Source organism: Primulina eburnea, chromosome 3, assembly GCF_022965805.1.
Source record: "Primulina eburnea isolate SZY01 chromosome 3, ASM2296580v1, whole genome shotgun sequence".
NCBI classification, from domain to species: domain Eukaryota; kingdom Viridiplantae; phylum Streptophyta; class Magnoliopsida; order Lamiales; family Gesneriaceae; genus Primulina; species Primulina eburnea.
Window position 1 is genome coordinate 1,666,189 of NC_133103.1, and position 17,288 is coordinate 1,683,476.

At 33.3% G+C, this 17,288-nt stretch overlaps 4 protein-coding genes across 4 annotated transcripts; 2 read left to right on the forward strand and 2 right to left on the reverse strand.

The window, feature by feature from the left end:
- The first annotated feature begins 490 nt into the window (after positions 1-490).
- LOC140825182 (uncharacterized) lies at positions 491-6,153 on the forward strand. Its single transcript, XM_073186803.1, has 7 exons — positions 491-872; positions 3,165-3,269; positions 3,417-3,587; positions 3,670-3,765; positions 3,865-4,011; positions 4,135-4,210; positions 4,324-6,153. Exons 1-7 carry the CDS (start codon positions 792-794, stop codon positions 5,961-5,963), a joined length of 2,316 nt encoding a protein of 771 aa, XP_073042904.1. The 5' UTR covers positions 491-791; the 3' UTR covers positions 5,964-6,153.
- An 859-nt stretch (positions 6,154-7,012) lies between these two features.
- On the reverse strand, positions 7,013-7,465 carry LOC140828615 (pentatricopeptide repeat-containing protein At1g15510, chloroplastic-like). The gene has a single exon (XM_073191552.1). The coding sequence runs from the start codon at positions 7,463-7,465 to the stop codon at positions 7,013-7,015; it is 453 nt and encodes a 150-aa protein (XP_073047653.1).
- Positions 7,466-10,949: 3,484 nt separating this feature from the next.
- LOC140827979 (thaumatin-like protein) lies at positions 10,950-11,761 on the forward strand. The gene has a single exon (XM_073190944.1). The coding sequence runs from the start codon at positions 11,029-11,031 to the stop codon at positions 11,686-11,688; it is 660 nt and encodes a 219-aa protein (XP_073047045.1). The 5' UTR covers positions 10,950-11,028; the 3' UTR covers positions 11,689-11,761.
- A 3,599-nt stretch (positions 11,762-15,360) lies between these two features.
- On the reverse strand, positions 15,361-16,257 carry LOC140825183 (protein P21-like). Its single transcript, XM_073186804.1, has one exon. The coding sequence runs from the start codon at positions 16,196-16,198 to the stop codon at positions 15,530-15,532; it is 669 nt and encodes a 222-aa protein (XP_073042905.1). The 5' UTR covers positions 16,199-16,257; the 3' UTR covers positions 15,361-15,529.
- Positions 16,258-17,288: the final 1,031 nt, after the last annotated feature.

Genomic DNA, 17,288 nt, shown 5'->3' on the forward strand with positions numbered 1-17,288 from the left:
TTACAATGCTTTCATCATTTGAAATGATGCCGATATTATTCCAAATAACATTAAATCGAAAGATTATAACTTGTAATAAAAAGTTTGATAAAATATGGTAAAGTTTTGATTTTTAATTAGGACACAAACTTGTGTGAGACGGTCTAACGAGTCATTCATGAAAAAATATTACTTTTTATGCTAAAAATATTATTTTTTATTGTGAAATCGGTAGGGTTGACTCGTCTCATAGATAAAGATTCATGAGACCGTCTCACAAGAGACCTACTCTTTTAATTAATAAAAGAATGAGATGTGTGATAGATTCAAACTTATATTTAACTCAATCTCAAAAACTAGTTCAAATAATAATACTGTAAATCAAACTCTCAGAAACTCTATTCAGTTGATTTGAGTCATGCCAAATATATCCATTGGAGTGTGAGATATTAATGGATGACCGAATTACTAACAGTTAATATATATGTTAAATTTTGATATTGACTTGACCAAACTGAAAACTACGGAAATTCTATGCAACGACATGAGATTAGCCACCAGCAATACAGTTTTCCCACTTTACAGAAAATCTCTCACGCTCGCAGTATTTTCTGTTTTGAGGCATTGCAAGCATATTTGTCAACACGTGTATCCAAGAACGCTCTTGTCCAATTCACCAGACCTACCGCTTTTTCTATATTAATTCACCAAATCTTCATTTCCTATGCAGCAAATCCTTGACCCAAATCCGCAAGTATTTATGGTGCAGTGTTCACACCGTAGCTGGTCATAAATCTTCTAATTCTGTCAAAATGGTTGCCGGGAAGTCGCCGGAATGGCTTCCTCCTGGCTTTACTGAGAAAATTAAAGTCAAGGATGGGAGGAAAATCAAGGTAAAAAATGTTGTTTTTGTGTCTGTTGTGTGTTTCTTTCTTTCTTTCTTTCTTTTTTTTTTTTATTGTTTTGTTAACATTTAAGTCCAATTAATCACCCTTTATTGTGGGTCTGAGTTTGTGTTATTGTTCGGTGGCAGATTGGGAATTCAAAAGTTTTGATCTTTACTCCGTGAATTACTTGTAGTTATAGCCGGTGCATTGAAAATTGGAAACAGTAGAAATGCTGATTTGGTGGAATTTGGTTGTTATCGAAGTGCTCTTCCATTGCTTGAATTGGTAGAGTTACTGATTGATATAGAAAGATAAAAACCCTCGTATGTAGTTGCTGCATTTAGATACATACAGATATGTAGACAGACGAATGAATATTGGATTTAATCAATCTTTAAGTGGATTGGATCAAGAATCGGTTAGCTGTTAGCGGATAGAGGTGATAAAAAGGTTTGAGTTTATCTTGTTTGCTCGTGTCATTGATCTATGTTTTGATACTTATTGTTTTGTCATTTTGAATTTCCGGTGTTTGGGCGGGACGGAGTGGTTAGAGGTGATAAAAATGTTTGAGTTACTCTTGTTTGCACGTGTCGTTGATCTATGTTTCGACACTTATTGTCTTGTCATTTTGAACTTCTGTTGTTTGGGCTGGACGGAGCACGGTAGAGGTGAGAAAAAGGTTTGAGCTATCTTTTGCATGTGTCGTTGATCTATGTATCGACACTTATTGTCTTCTCATTTTGAATTTCCGGTGTTTGGGCGGGACGGAAGGGGGAGAGGTGGTAAAAAGGTTTGAGTTATCTTGTTTGCTCACGTCGTGTCGTGTCGTGTCGTGTCGTGTCGTTAATCTATGTTTCGACACTTATTGTCTCGTCGTTTTGAATTTCCGGTATTTGGGCGGGACGGGGTGGCGATTGTTGGTTTAATTTTGGTTAACTTAAATCTTTGTCGTTTAGCGCTTTGTGTCATAACAAGGTAGAGAATCGTGGTAATTGGCTTGGTGGAGTGTGGGACTTTTGGCTGACACTATAATATTCCTTATTTGTAATTTATGTGATTGGTGGTTCTTAAATTTAATTGCTCTTATATATGATGAATTTCATTAATTTCGGAGGTTGTGTATTTGTTACCGTTAGAGAAGCCTTGAATTTAACAAAATATTGTCACGTGTTATGGCGCTATTTACTATTATTTACATTTCTAATTTTGATTATGCTGAGGATCTGATAAGATTAGACATCGTTAAAAAGAAAAGTAACGGTTATTTAAGCCTCATGGTTGACTTGGAAAGTATGCAATGTATCTCCATTTATAAACTTATTCTTTATTTTCAACTAACACAAAGTCGAGGTCTGACTGAGTCTTGATAGCTTTGAAACTACTTGAGTTGTTGATCTTTCTGGATTCGAACTAGAATGGTAAAAGCTTGTACAAAGTTGCCGCATTTGGCTAAGTGTGATATATTAAGAAGCATGTGGATATATGGTTTTTTTAATCATTCGGTGGATTCACATTGGAATCAGTTATAGGGTGGTCGTGTTAAAATCCTCGAGTTACAAGTGTTTGCATATGTTGCCAATCTAAGTTCTTAAATTCCTGTCATTTCTTTTTTAATTTTGTTTAGGTCGCTGGTGGTTTAACTATAGTTGAAATAGTCATTTATCGTTTGGGATCTAAGTATGTGTTTGCAATCTGCGCCAATCTTTTTACATTACGAATTAGAAGTATGCTTTACATTAACTAAGGCGCAGTCACTCAGAGCGTCATTCAACTAAGTTTTTAGGCTCCACGTATTGCATTGTTGTTGTTTGTTCAAATGTTGCGATGCCACTATTATTTTGTTCTTTCCTTTAATTTTTACAGAACGAGAAGAATGTAAATGAAGAAGATTTCAAGTGCACACACAAAATTGGACACACCTTTGATGCTTTGTTATGTGCTGGGCTTGCTTGCCTTTATGAGAAATTGCCCAGGATTCTGGCCCCAAAAATCTTTGATATCTATAAAACTACTAGAATTGATGTAATTAAACCATGGAATAGAGGAAAAAGAACTTCGTTTGTTTTTTCCTTGCTGTTTCAGTTACACTCCCGCATGTAGAAGTGTAACTTAGAATGCATTATGGAAATTGGTATGTTGTAACTTGATACTGCCTTCAATATAGTGAGGCTGGGTATTGCACTTGGGGTTATCCTGCATCTCTATATTCTTCACTGCTTTAGGCTACAATAATCACGTCTTTCAGCATATTCTTGGGATACAATAACTTTGGATTTCTCACTGTATTTTGTAATGCAGGTGTATACCGATACATCAACCAGAAACAAATTTTATTCTAGGCCAGCTGTTATTCGATTCCTCGGAACTGAAAATCAGAGTGACACTCCCGCCAAAAAAATTAAGGTGTGCTGTTTTTTCTAATTTTTGTGCTGAAAAATATATTTTCTTTGTCCTCCTGGCCAAAAAGGGAAATTTGGATTTTGAGACTTATATGTTACATGTTCCTGAACTTCATACGATGCATTATATCTTATGTGCTTTTCGTTTCAGCTTAAAGTCGAGGATGAGTCCTCTTTGAAGTCCGAATTTTCTCCGCAAAGCCAGCTTGAAGTTGAGGATGAGCTTTCTTCAAAGTCTGTAATTTCTCCACAAAGGATGCCTATAGCTAGTTCAGGGTGCAACTCTGAAAGGAAGAACAAGGGGAAGCATTCTTTCCAGATGGTTTGTTCTGTGTTGAGCTCAATTTACTAATCATAGTTTCCCTCAAAATGTTCCTACCATCTTACATTTTAAGGATGTCTAGGTTGCCTGTGAGAGTGAATCAGCTGACGGAATACCTCCCGGATGGATAGTAGAGATCAAGACAAGTAAATATGGAAATAAGATTAGAAATGATCGGGTATTTAATATTTTGATTTCTACTGCACTTTTGCTTTGAGTAATGATGCTAGTTTCTCTTGTGTTGTATGATTAATGAGTTACTGGTTACTTTCTGAAGTACTACATAGATCCAAACAGTGGTTACATATTTTCTTCAAAAAAAGATGTCATTCGTTACCTGGAAAATGGGGATATCAGTAACTGCGCGACCAGGCCAAAGAAAATAGAGAGTGACGATCTCCAATTGATTAAGAATGAAATCCATGTGAGTTGATTTGCACGATTTGCTCCTAAATACCACCAAACGACGATGATGATTCGTACTTGGTATTAAGTTATTCTGTTTTTACATTTTAGTTCTCTGAAAATGTTTATTTTCTGTTTATAGTCATCATATCAAGATTATAAGTTGTCCGGTCACATTGAAACAGAACAACTTTTAGCTCCTGGAGAATCAGATTCAGGTACATACATTTATGTTCAGATCTACTATTTGTAAGACCGAAATAAGTTTTGATGATTGGCACGATGTAATTACATACTTTAGCTGTTCTGAAAAGTGATATACATGTTGTAGGTGGCGAAAGCTCGAGTGCAAAAAGCCTGGAAGCACCAGATGCTAAGATCTCTGAACCAACGCAAGATAATAGTGCTCGTAGTCTTCAAGACAATGAATCATGTGAAAATTCAAACGAGGATGCCGAAATGAAAATTGGCACGGTACCAGCTGAAGAAAATGAATCACGTGAAAGTTCAATGAAGGATGCTGAAAAGAAAATAGACGCTGAACTAACCAAAGAGATGAAAGCAACTGATCAAGCACTAGCTAAAACAGATTCTCATTCCCACCAAAATCTTCCTTCGAGTGGGATCGAAAAACAAGCAGAAGAAGCTCCGGTGAGCTCAAGAAAATCCAAGAAAAGAAAGGGTATAATCTTGCCATCAAGAGTGTCGAAAAGGCTTGCAGGGTGCAAAGCTGAGATTCAGTCCGACTTGGTTCCAAGCAAACAAGCACTTAGAGTTGCTGCTAAGAAATCCCCCAGCAGTGAAGTTAAAACATTACCGAGTTCTTCTTTTGAAACTGTAGCTGATATTCCTTTGTCTTCATGTGTATCACCTTCAAAAGAGATTGCAACACTTCCAATTGTAGTCAATGAAACTCCTCAAGAAATCGAGCCAGTGAAAAATGTTGAAAACCCTCTAGTAGAAAAGGAGGCTATTCGAGTTGAGAAGCAAGCAGATGACAACGCAAGATCACAAGAGTGGCAACTTTGTTTTAGATTTGGGAACTCTTGGCCTGATCCTTGTCTAGAATTTGCATTCAAGACTCTTACAGAGATAATACCTTATGAGGAAACACTCGCATTTTCAGGTTGCTTCAGAGAACTGTCCAGCATACCATGCAATCAATCGAATGAATTCTCCAAACCATTAGATTCTGATGTACCTGGTGTCTTTCAAAGTGAAATTCCGGCCCATTCAGAACCACTGAAGCATAAAGGGGTTCTTGATCTGTCTCGTGATAAAAATATCAGATTCGGTGTAAGTTCTCAACAATCTAGTTCTGAGGTAAGGAACAAGGATTGTGCAATCCTTCCCGTGAGTGAGACGGAGAAACTAACTCCTAAAGCCCCAGGGAGCTTAAGAAAATCCGAGAAAAGAGATGATCTAAGTTTGGCCTCACAAACATTGGGAAAGCTTGCCTGGAGTGGTATTGCTACAACACATGAATTTGTAGGCGAGAAAACACTTCAACAAGTTGTGGCATTGGACAAAGTCAATAAACCTCTGTTAGAGAACCAGGCTATCCCAGACGATAAGCATAAACCAAAGGACAATGCAATAGCCGAAGAATCGCAACTCTGCTACAAATTTGGGAGCTCTTGGTCCGATCCATGCCTAGATTTCGCATTCAAAACTCTTACAGGGGAAATTTCGGTGGAGGAAAGTTTTGCATTTTCAGGGCGCTTTGGAAATCAGTCCGGGGTACCTTACAATCAATCTAAAGATCCCATTAAACCATCAGGAACTGTTGTACCAACCATTTTTCATAATGAGATTCCTCGCCATTCGGAACAATTGAAGAAAAACAATGAAGTTCATGTGTTGCCAGGAAATAATATAAGCTTCCCGGCTTATAGTGGCTTGAGTTCTCGACAATCGAGCTCGGATGCGAGGAACATGGAGTACCAGACAAAGGTTAGTCTTAGAAAGTAGAAACAAAAATCTTCTATATAGAATCGTCATTAATGTTTCTTTCCCCAACTGAAATGTTTGTTAGTTTGGACTTGGTGACGAGCATTACCCGTTGCCTTTGTAGTGACTTTTAAGCTGTGTCCGCAACAACTGTACTTATGGGATGCACTTTTATTTTCAGATGCATGAAAAGATTGTGCAGTTTTATGATCATCTGCTATTTCGTTTATTACCAGATTGATGAGTTTTCCAATTTGCTTAAATATGATGTGTTGTTAAGAGAAAATTCGTAATTCGAAGTTTTTAACGGTCTACTCTTTCTTTTCTTTTCTTTTTTGAAATAATAAATCAGTAAGTAGTTTTATTTGGGATGAAATAAAAATAAAAGCAGTCCACAAATAGCTCCATCTCTACTTTTGGGCTGATGGAGTTATTTTGTTCTCTATTAAAGTAATACTTTTTTCCTCTACTTATTTTACAAAAATTTCACTTCTTATACCTATTTATTTTGTTGCTTGTATACGTTTTTGTTTATGGTCTCAGTTATTTATATTTGTCAAGATAGTGTTTATAAAAATATAAATAATGAATCATAATTTTTCACACGTTTTATAATTACACACACACACACAAACAATATTGTTTTTGATGTTATTTGAACAATTATAAACCGGTTTTGAGTATTTATTCGATACAGATACTTGAATCTGTTTTCTATGAAAACGATTTTTAACTGCTAGGCTAGACATACATTTCTTGATTTATTTTTTTAAAACATGAAAATCCATTCAAACTGTAAGCAGCATCTTCTTCACGAGTTGTTTCTCAAACTGATGAAGTAAATAAATATTCAGGACTTTTCATTTCTTTCTTTGAATAAACCATCCATTTCTTTCTTCCAGAGCCTGAGACAAACTGGCTCACTTTTTATATGCTATAAACCATAATGCCAGCTTCTTTTGGACTGTTTTTGTACTTGATCATATGTACATCTGCTAGCAAACTCCGGTGACTTTTTAGAATATGCTGCTGGGCGACTTGCAGATTGGATTTAACGTCTGGAAACCAGTTCACATAATTTCGTTAACAAAACATTTTCCATAACCTTCATCACCACACAAGCAGCTCACATCTCTAAACCGATGGAAGCGCTCGGTGTCCCTTACCGAAATTTCCCTCCTATACGTCGTGGACATGAATTTGATCGTATCGTGACAGCCCTTGCACATGCACAAGTTCTTCGTTACACAAATAGGCATCCCAGGAACACTATTTATGAGCCCGAATGCAGCAGCTAACCTCTCACTATGACCACAGAAAACCTCTGCTTTCGAAGCTTCGACTTCATTTGCATAACTTTCTCGTGGATCATCAATACCAGCAGCTTTCATTTTGTGGTAAAATCCCTTCAACAGAGCCGTTATTTCGGTTATTCGAGGGTGAGAACCATCTCCACTGAGGAAAACGTGGATCTTTCCTTTAACTTCAATCCAACTGCAACCGGGATCAATTATCAGCCCCATTTCTCTCATCTGTCTTCCTCAATTTTGCACTTCATCCCACTTAACATTGTCAGAATACAAATTACACAAGAGAATATAATATCCGACGTCCCACTAATCCATCCCAAAAATGTGCCTAGCAGCCACTTCTCCGATAAGAGTGTGTGCAACCATAACATGCTCTATAAGTCCGACCCGTTCAGCAAGCTCATGAAGCTTTATGCCAAAATCAAGAAAGCCCAAAGAAGCACAGGCTGACAATCGCAATGGTGATTACATCACGCATCACACCCTCTAGCTCCATCATTTTATAAGTTTCGATAGCTTTTCAGCCATCCCATTGTTGCTATAACCCGAAATCATCGATGTCCAAGATAAAACATCCTTACACTGGGTGATTTATAAAACGATTTATAATATAAGTATTCAAGTGAGTGTAAGGATGTTTACTTATTATATCCATTCCAAATATGATAGTTGTTAATTCAGTCTATTTCATGTCACTCTGAGATTGTTGTACATAAGACTTATCCAATAATTCAACTTTGGAACTCTGATTATTGGGTCGAGATCCTCTGCTGTGGGGGAACCCACAAGCAGAGGGTGCTGTGTATTAATTTTTTTTTAAAAAATTGATATTTTTATATTTAATTATTTAAAAATCAAAATTATATTTTTTATATTAAAATATGTGATTAATAACCAATTTAGAGTTATAATTTTTTTTTTGTTACAAATATATATTGTATGGGTAAAATGATGCATCTCTTATTATTTTTTCTTTCATAATTTTTTCAACCCTTTTTTTAAAAAATTGTTCATAAAAATTTAATTTTTTTGTTACAAATACGTGATCCCGAACGAACAAGAAAAAACAACGGTATATGTCATTTTTCTTTAATATTATAGTTCTTTTTAAAAAAATATTCTCTTTTTTTTAATCTTGTTAATTTTTTATTTAGAAGTTAAAATTTTATTAATCACATATTTGTAACAAAAATAAAATTAATTTTTAAATACATGAAATATATATATATATTTTTTTAAAAATAATCCAATTAAAAAAATTTATATTTTAGGGATATAAGAAATAATCCAATTAAAAAATTTACAAAAAATTTAAAAAAGTTGAACTTATCGAACAATTAAAAATAATACCAAAAAATTGACACAATATAAAAAAAATTTATTTTGTGTACTTTTTTCGTGTTCGAACACTTAGTTTTTTTTACATTTTTTTTGAAAATTGGATTATTTCTTAAATCCCTAAGAAACGAAAAAATATCTTTTGTATTTAAAATTTTAAAAAGGAATGAGAAAAATTAACAATACAAAAAAAAAAAAGAAAACAGTTTTTCAAAAGAATTAGAATATAAAAAAACCAACAAGATTATTATCTGTTACAAATATGTGATTAATAAAATTTTAACTTCTAAATAAAAATCAACAAGATAAGAAAAATAGCTTTTTTTAAAAAAAAAAAGAATTATAATATTAAAAAAAAAAATGAATGAACCGACTTTTTTTCTTGTTCGTTCGTAATAACATAGTTATAACAAAAAATTAAATTTTTATTAACATTTTTTTTTAAAAAAAGTTGAAAAAATTATAAAAGAAAAAATAGTAAGAGAGATGTTATTTTACACACAATATATATTTGTAACCCAAAAATAAAATAATAACTTTAAATTGAATTATTATTCACATATTTTAATATAAAAAATATAATTTTGATTTTAAATTAATTAAAATGTAAAAATACCAATTTTAAAAAAAAATAAAAAAATTTAATACACAGCACCTCTGCTGTGGGTGGAACCCACAACAGAGGATCTTGATCCCTGATTATTCTAACTAATTCTTCAGATAATGTCTCTTCAGTTTAGCTCAATTATATTTTAGTCCAGTTGGTCTTCAGTCGTTGATTCGATAAACTTAGATATCAGTTAAGTTTCAAACATATTTATCTTACAAAACTTTCAGTTCAGCAAATGTCCAGTTTAACTCACCAAAACTTAATTGATCCAACAATAATGAATAGTTATGATCTAATTGAGTAAAAATCAGTCCATGAGTCAAATAATTAAATTACAAGACTATAGAATCACGGAGATCAAAAACCAAATCAATTAAAAAACAAAAATCGCGAAACACAAACAGACAAGAAAAATTACATTAAAAGAACTCAAGATATATAATAGATCCAATTTGAAAAATATAACTCACCTGAGTGGAGCAATTTAAGGAAAGAAGTAAACTTTTTTTTTCGGAATTAATATTATTTTTTTTCTTAAATAGATGAGGCGAAAAAGTTAAAAAAAAAATTAACAATGTTTCAAATTTGCAACAAAAAACTAGGGATTTAAAAAAAACTAGGGTTTTAAAAAAACTAATAATAAAAAAAAAAATTTAAAAAAAATTAAAGAGCCCCACCAAAAAAGAGACTAGGCTGCCTAGGTGCTTCCCGGAGCGGACACTGAACAACTTATATTATATTATATATATATATATATATATATATATATATATACGTATAAAAATGAAATTCATAGTTTTCTTCTTCTTATTTAAAAAAACATAGTTTCCAAAGTATGCAGTCCTTGTTTTCCTTAGTTTCCGAGCTTGACTGTCAACTTTTCTGGACTTTTACATTAGAGGGTGGGTCTAACCAGGAAAAATCTAGAAAGAGGATTTTTTTTTAAAAAATAATAATTCAAAAAATAAAATTAATTGCAAAATAGAGTGATTTTCGACGCAAAACTTTGTTTCCAATGGCGTACTACGCCGCCATTCACATAGGACATTGCAAATTAATTAAAAGTATCTCTCAATCATACAAGAAGACGCTGATAATATTCTTAGATTCGGTTTGATATGTATGATGTGATAAGTAAATGATTAATAATTAAAGTGATTAAAAACTCAGTGATTATCATACATACATAAATTGTGTTTTAAATATATTTATTAGAAATAATCTAGATCGATGAGTTCTCATTTAATGTGCTTCAATTATTGCTAGTATTATTGAATGGCCTCCTACAGTCTCGTGGCTCCCAAATGAACCAATATAATATAATATAACCTACTTCAAAGTTTTAAATTTCACGAAAATTAATTAATCAAACATCTGTTTTAGAAAATCCAGAACCTATTTCCATTAAGAGTTGAAATTGTCACAATATGAGCGTCGTTGATATTAGAGATGCTGTGAGTTTGGGACGATGACCATCATTTATTTCGGTCACGATCTTCGGCTGTTATCCATAGCTAGTTTGAGACGGGTTTTCAGAAACTGTGGCCAATGGCGACGGGATGTCAATTCTCGACGTTGTCCGTAACCGTAGAGAAATGAATATTTAATTGGTCAACCTACCTGTATACGTCTCAAAACTTTGACAAAACATCCCCAGTCAGAGCCAACCAGGATAGACTCATATATATGCATGTTCGATTATAAATTTATAATTAGGAACTTTGTGTGTATATCTATATATACGATAATTAATAGGAACTCTGTGTATAATCTAACAACCAAATTCCGAATACACATTCGATCAGTTGTCTATCCTCTCTTTTCAAATATGATCAAATCCCTCGGATTTTTTCTCATCGCTCTTTTCTTCAACCACACCAATGCAATCACATTTAGCGTAAAGAACAACTGTCCCTTCACCGTATGGGCTGCCGCAGTACCTGGTGGAGGCCAGCGGCTTGAAAACAACCAAACATGGGAAGTAAACGTTCCCGACCAAACGCTAGGCCGGATTTGGGCTCGAACCGGATGCTCCTTCAATGAGACCGGTAGAGGCAGATGCCAAACCGGTGACTGCAACGAGCTTCTGAAGTGCGAAAACTACGGTGAATCTCCCTTCACTGCTGTGAGATACAGACTCAACATATTCAACGACTTGGATTTCCTCGACGTATCTCTTATAAATGGCTTCAATGTACCAGTCAAGGCAGCTCCCGACACCGGGCACTGCGGGAGGTCTATTCAATGCAGCGTAGATATCAATGAGTTCTGCCCGAAGCAGCTGCGGGTGCCGGGAGGGTGCAGCGATCCGTGCAACGTGTTTAGGAAGGACAAATACTGTTGTGGCTCGGGGAAGTGCGGGCCGACGAAGTATTCGAGATTTTTTCAGAGCAAGTGCCCGAGAGCTTATACTTATCCTAAAGATGATCAGCCAGAGCTCTCTAGTTGCTCTGCAGGAACCAACTATACAGTCGTATTTTGCCCTTGAATATTGTTTTCTCAACATTGTGTTTTGCTATATTTTTTGTGAATAAAGCTTGGCGGAGCTATGATTTAATTAATTGAGTGTGGTTGTGCTTTACAAATTCTCCGACAGATAATTATTACGTAAACCAAATCCGATGAACACCTCTGAGCGAGACACTGTAAGATAATGTCTTGCTTTTACATGCAATTAATACAAAACAAATAATCTGAAACTAAAGCAAAACATGCCAATTAAATCTTGGCCGAACGTTACTTGGGGTTTTTGGGGTGGGATGATCAATAGAGAATTAATGGACGATGAAATTATAGTAAGTCGGATTTCTTATTAACTTGTGTGCAAGCTGGATATGTATCCAAACTGTTACGAGGAACCTAACAACTCAATATCATCATTCATCAACATCAGAGCAGTCTCCAGAATATTGGAGGCCAGCTAATTTTAAGGGAAATGTCTTACACAAATTTAAATTATTAAATATAAAAATATTATATACTAGCATATGCAATTGTTAGGATAAGCTGATTGGTTAGAAAGAGCTTGAATAAACAATCACACAAGTTTGTTCGAAATTCGGTTGGGTTAATCACTTTGAACTTTGTAATTCTCGCCAAGTCAATGTAAGTTGGCTAATCAGAAAAATTATGTGTAGGAAAAAGCTACCCTGAAAGATTGAACATTAAAAAATGACTAAGTAAGAAAAACAGTTGGGTTATCAAGAGTAGGCTGACTAAAATATAAATAACACAAAGTTGTTTTTGGATGTTCAGATATTTGAACAACTCCTACGTCACTTCTTCTTCCTTGTGGGGATGATGTTCACTATAAGAGTTTGGCAATTACAACTTTTATAACAACCCGATTCAGTAAGACTTTTTCAATATCTAACTGAAACTCCTAGTTTAGCTTAATTATTTAAAAGTATTTGAAATGAAAGATATTAAGCACAAATTGATCCATAATGATCTGATATAATACTTAAGCATGTGCTAAGAAGTCTTAAAAGTAGTTGAACTATTGCAAACTTCAATATTTGACCTTATGCGATAATTCTAAAGAGCCTAATTCTGAACTACAAGATCATCTATTTATAAACTTGAATCCAACAGTCAGTTAAATCAGATATTATATATGTTCCAAATTTGGTAGCCTGTTAATCACGTTTTTTTGATCACGTCACTGTCTCTTCTGACAAATTGTTCACTGTAGGTGTTCGCGGATTTCTGACAATTCAGATGTACAAAAGACTTTATCCAATAATCTACTTTGTAACTATGAGTATTGTGACTAATTCTATAGATAACGTCTTTTCAGTTTAGCTCCACTATCTTTTAGTCAAGTTAATCTTCAGCTATCAGTTCGATAGACTTAGATATCAGTTAAGCTTCAAACGGATTTATTTTACAAAACTTTTAGTTTAACTCATGTCCATCACCAAAATTAATTAATCCAACAACAACAATGAATAGTTATAATCGTAGTCTGTAAGTCAAATAAGTAAATTACAAGACTATAGAATGATGGAGGACAAAACCAAATCAATTAAAAAACAACCGCGAAACACAAATAGACAAGAAAAATCACATTAAAAAAACACACGATGTATAATTATACCAATTAGAAAAACTCAACTCATCTGAGTGGAGCAATTTTGTTGGAATATTTCATGTTCGCAATCTCGATTTTGATATTAACAAAACTTGTTATTATACTTCTAACATATTTACTCATGTGTGAAGTTGCAAACACAAAAAACAAACTGAAATTGAATTTAGTCAAACTAAATTTCTGGTGAACTTCGGTGTTTTGATGATATCTTTCAGCTGAATTTAGCCAAACTGAAACAAGCAGATGTTTCCATTGTTTTTAAAGATGCATTGTTGAAGTATTTTATGTGTTTTCAAATACTAAACTATTGCATACTAAGTGTTTGATAATTCAAATAATTATTTTTTTTACTCATTCAACTTGCATATATTTTAAATACTTTACAAAATGTGTAATCATTTTTTACGTAGGATTATTTTGAATGTTATCCGCTTGGCTTGAAAATCAACTCGATTTAATTAATCAGTGTTTAATATTTCAAGAACCGAACTATTGCAGCTTAACGATTTACCACATTAATCGATTCTAACAAATTTAATGAAAGAAGTAAACATTGTTTTTATAAATTAAGATTATTTTTACGCAAATAAATGAGGGGCAGAAGCAAAAATAAAAATAAAAAATTAACAATGTTTCAAATTTGCAACAAAAAAATTGAGAAGTCACTTTGTTTTAAATTTAAAAAACAAAAAAAAGTACTAATAATAATAATAAAAGATTTAAAAAATATATTCAAAGACCCCAACCAAAAAAGACTCTAGACCTGCACCGAACGACATATTATATGTATATATACGTATACAAATGAAATTCATAGTTTTCTTCTTCTTATTTTATTTTTTACAAAAAAGAAAAAAAAAAAAACACAGTTTTCAAAGTATTCAATCCTTGTTTTCCTGAATTTCCCGAGCTTTGACTGTCTATTTTTCTAGATTTTCCCAGTCGAGGGTGGGTCTGACCAGGAATATTTTTCTAAAAATAATAATAATTCAGAAAATAAAATTAATTGCAAAATAAAATGATTTTCAACGCCAAACTGTGTTTCCAATGGCGTGCGCCGCCACTTACATAGAACATTGCATAGAGTCCCTTTATCACGTTAAAGCTTTGTCCGGGATATAAAAAGCCATGGCATGGACAAAATTTTGATTTACCATTTCTATTATTAAATCTTGGTACAAAATACAAAATATAATAAAATTTGATATCGAAAGTAAGACATTAAATATTAAAATTCTTTATTTTAAGAAATATTTATGCACAAATATATTGACTATAATTTGATAAATTTTTACGATAACAACTTGTAGTATCTTATAAAGAGAGCCAAATCCAAAAAATATATCATTATATATTTTAGAGGTAAAATTAATTTTATTTTTAAAATTAGTTTTTTTTTATATTCCAAAATTATTAGATAAACTATGAATTTAAGATCATAATGCAGGAAGAATATTCGAAGCATTCGGAATATGAATTTAAGAATCTTAATCAGTGGTCGAACATTGAAAAATCTCGAGCTAGCCGACCAAGCCACGTGGATTTTAATCAAACTTGTACGCGTGTCGCGTAGCAGCGCAGCGACTTTTATTTAGATGATATCTTTTACAATATTCCGTAAAATCCGTCTTGAATTATTTTGATTGGCGAAATATTTCTTCCATGGAAATCTATTCAAGACAACAGACTTTCGGATTGTTGAATTTGAGAGTTTAATTGAAAACTAATTTATTATATTATGAAAAATCATATTTGCTTTATTCAGGACCATAGTCATTAAAAAAGAAATTTCTTTCCCAATCTCTAGAGGGTCTTGATTTCAGTTTTGAGTTGTTAAAATTGAAATTTGAACTTTACTAACACAAACAGATAATATATTAATATTATCCGAATTTATATATACAACTCTCGTAAACTTTATTAACCGACTTCTTAACACACTTTTTTCGTCACAAAATGAACAACTAAAATGTAAAAATCTAAAAAAAAAAAACATTGTAAAATAAGTACAATACAACACAAAACAATCAGAATTACATTTGGTTCCACCATTTTTGTCTGAACACAAAGATCAATTATATGTTTAATAAAATGATAACATGTTACATGAATACAATCTGAAACCTTATTTATTATTACAATATACTATGTAAATTATTAAAGTAACCACACATTTTTAAGAATTATTATTATTGCGACAAAAATTAATAATAATAACTACTCGATGATAAGGTCTCTAAGGGCAGAATACAACCCGATAACTCGATCCGGCGGGGCATGTAAAAGTGCTGGTGGGGTCATCCTCCGGATACGTGAAAGCATCGCGGCACCTCACCTTGAAAAACCTGGACAGATTCGTCGGCCGGCACGGCCCCGAGTGGCAGCAATACTCCGTCGTCTTGTATACCGTGCACGGGTTATTGCATCCCCCGGGAGCCTTGAGTGCATTCGGGCACTGCCCCGTGATGTCCGCCGTGCATCTCAAGGAGCGGGTGCACCCGTTCGAGGTGGGCTGGAACTGCATCGGCACGTTGAATCCTTGTAAAAGGGAGATGTCGTAGTAGTCTTTGTACGCGAAGCTGTTAAGCCCGTATTCCGCAAGGGTCATGGGTGGGGTCCCGTATGTCTGGCATTGGAGCAGTCCGTTACAGTCTCCGGTTAGGCATCTGCCGCGGCCCGATGCGTTGAAGGTGCAGTTCGTTCGGGCCCAGATTTTGACGCGTCCCGGCCCTTTGGGGAAGCCGAGCGTCCACGTCTGACCACTGTCGAGGCGGCGGCCTCCACCGGGGAGGGAGGCGGCCCAGACTGTGTAGGGGCAGTTGTTGCGGATGTTGAAGAATATTGCACGGGTTTGGAGGAAGAGAAGCGGCAAGAAGATTAGGAGAGCTATCTTGTGGTGATTCATTTTGAATTAATTAATTAATCACACCTTCAAGAAAAATGGTGGAGGCCTTTTAATTATTTATAACCATTGGGATATATTAAAGTTGTACTAGATTGACACGTTTGAATTTTATTTTATCATTTTTTTTTTTTGTTTTGCTTTTGGTGTTTTAGTTCACATCGATTTTCACATTACCTGGAATCACTTTAGTAAAGGAAAGTGTTTATATCTGTAGATTTTTTTTATGCTGCAATTTTTCTATGTTTTATTGTATCCAATAAGTAATTGACATCTAATTGAATATATACGATATGTGAACAATATATTAAAACTCCACACACACATATAATATGTAATAAAGCCAAAAGATTCGGTGCTTATTGTTTTTTATTAATTTTTTTAAATTTATTATTTGAAATTATAATTTTATCTCTTGCTTAATTTTTATAATTATGATATGACTCTTATTTAAATATAATAAAAACAAATTTACAATATATAATAATTTCAAATTATATATTAGTTATGAATTTTTACAATAATGATATTATCTTTATTTAAATATAAATAAAATTATAAAAAAATTGTACATAAAATGGTGCATGCATTGAATAGATTATCCTCGACAGCTTAAACAATTATTTATTTATTTATTTATTTTAAGCATTAACATATGCAAATTTTTGATATAATTAATTTTAATTTGTGTTATAAATATTATGGGATCCATTTATTCAATTATCTAATATGTTCTAAAAATTCATTAAGAGAACTAGCTCTTTTTTATTATTAAGATAAGAAAAGAAAACGTCGGCGTTTAGGTCCATATTTGGCAGCAAGCTAACGCACACTCAATAAGACTATTCGTTTTTTCTAGCTTCTTCTGTACATATATTTAATAATAATATTGATCAAATAGTATGATCACTTTCACTTTCACACCCATTGAAATAATCATTCTAATTTCGTACCAACTTTTTTTTCCCATTTTCCTCGAACACAGCTTCTTTAGTTTAGGTAAATTAAATAACCATACTTATAAATTATGTAATTCGATAGCTGATTTTTAAGTGATATATTATTTTCTTGTGTAACTACATTAAATTATACC

What these genes read in the sequence shown, in the direction of transcription:
- LOC140825182 (XM_073186803.1), top strand. Translation starts at nt 792, where the DNA reads ATGGTTGCCGGGAAGTCGCCGGAATGGCTTCCTCCTGGCTTTACTGAG. An exon ending in ATAAGATTAGAAATGATCGG is followed by an intron (nt 3,766 to 3,864) that starts GTATTTAATATT and finishes TACTTTCTGAAG; the next exon opens with TACTACATAGATCCAAACAG. An exon ending in TCCTGGAGAATCAGATTCAG is followed by an intron (nt 4,211 to 4,323) that starts GTACATACATTT and finishes TACATGTTGTAG; the next exon opens with GTGGCGAAAGCTCGAGTGCA.
- LOC140828615 (XM_073191552.1), bottom strand. Translation starts at nt 7,465, where the DNA reads ATGGGGCTGATAATTGATCCCGGTTGCAGTTGGATTGAAGTTAAAGGA.
- LOC140827979 (XM_073190944.1), top strand. Translation starts at nt 11,029, where the DNA reads ATGATCAAATCCCTCGGATTTTTTCTCATCGCTCTTTTCTTCAACCAC.
- LOC140825183 (XM_073186804.1), bottom strand. Translation starts at nt 16,198, where the DNA reads ATGAATCACCACAAGATAGCTCTCCTAATCTTCTTGCCGCTTCTCTTC.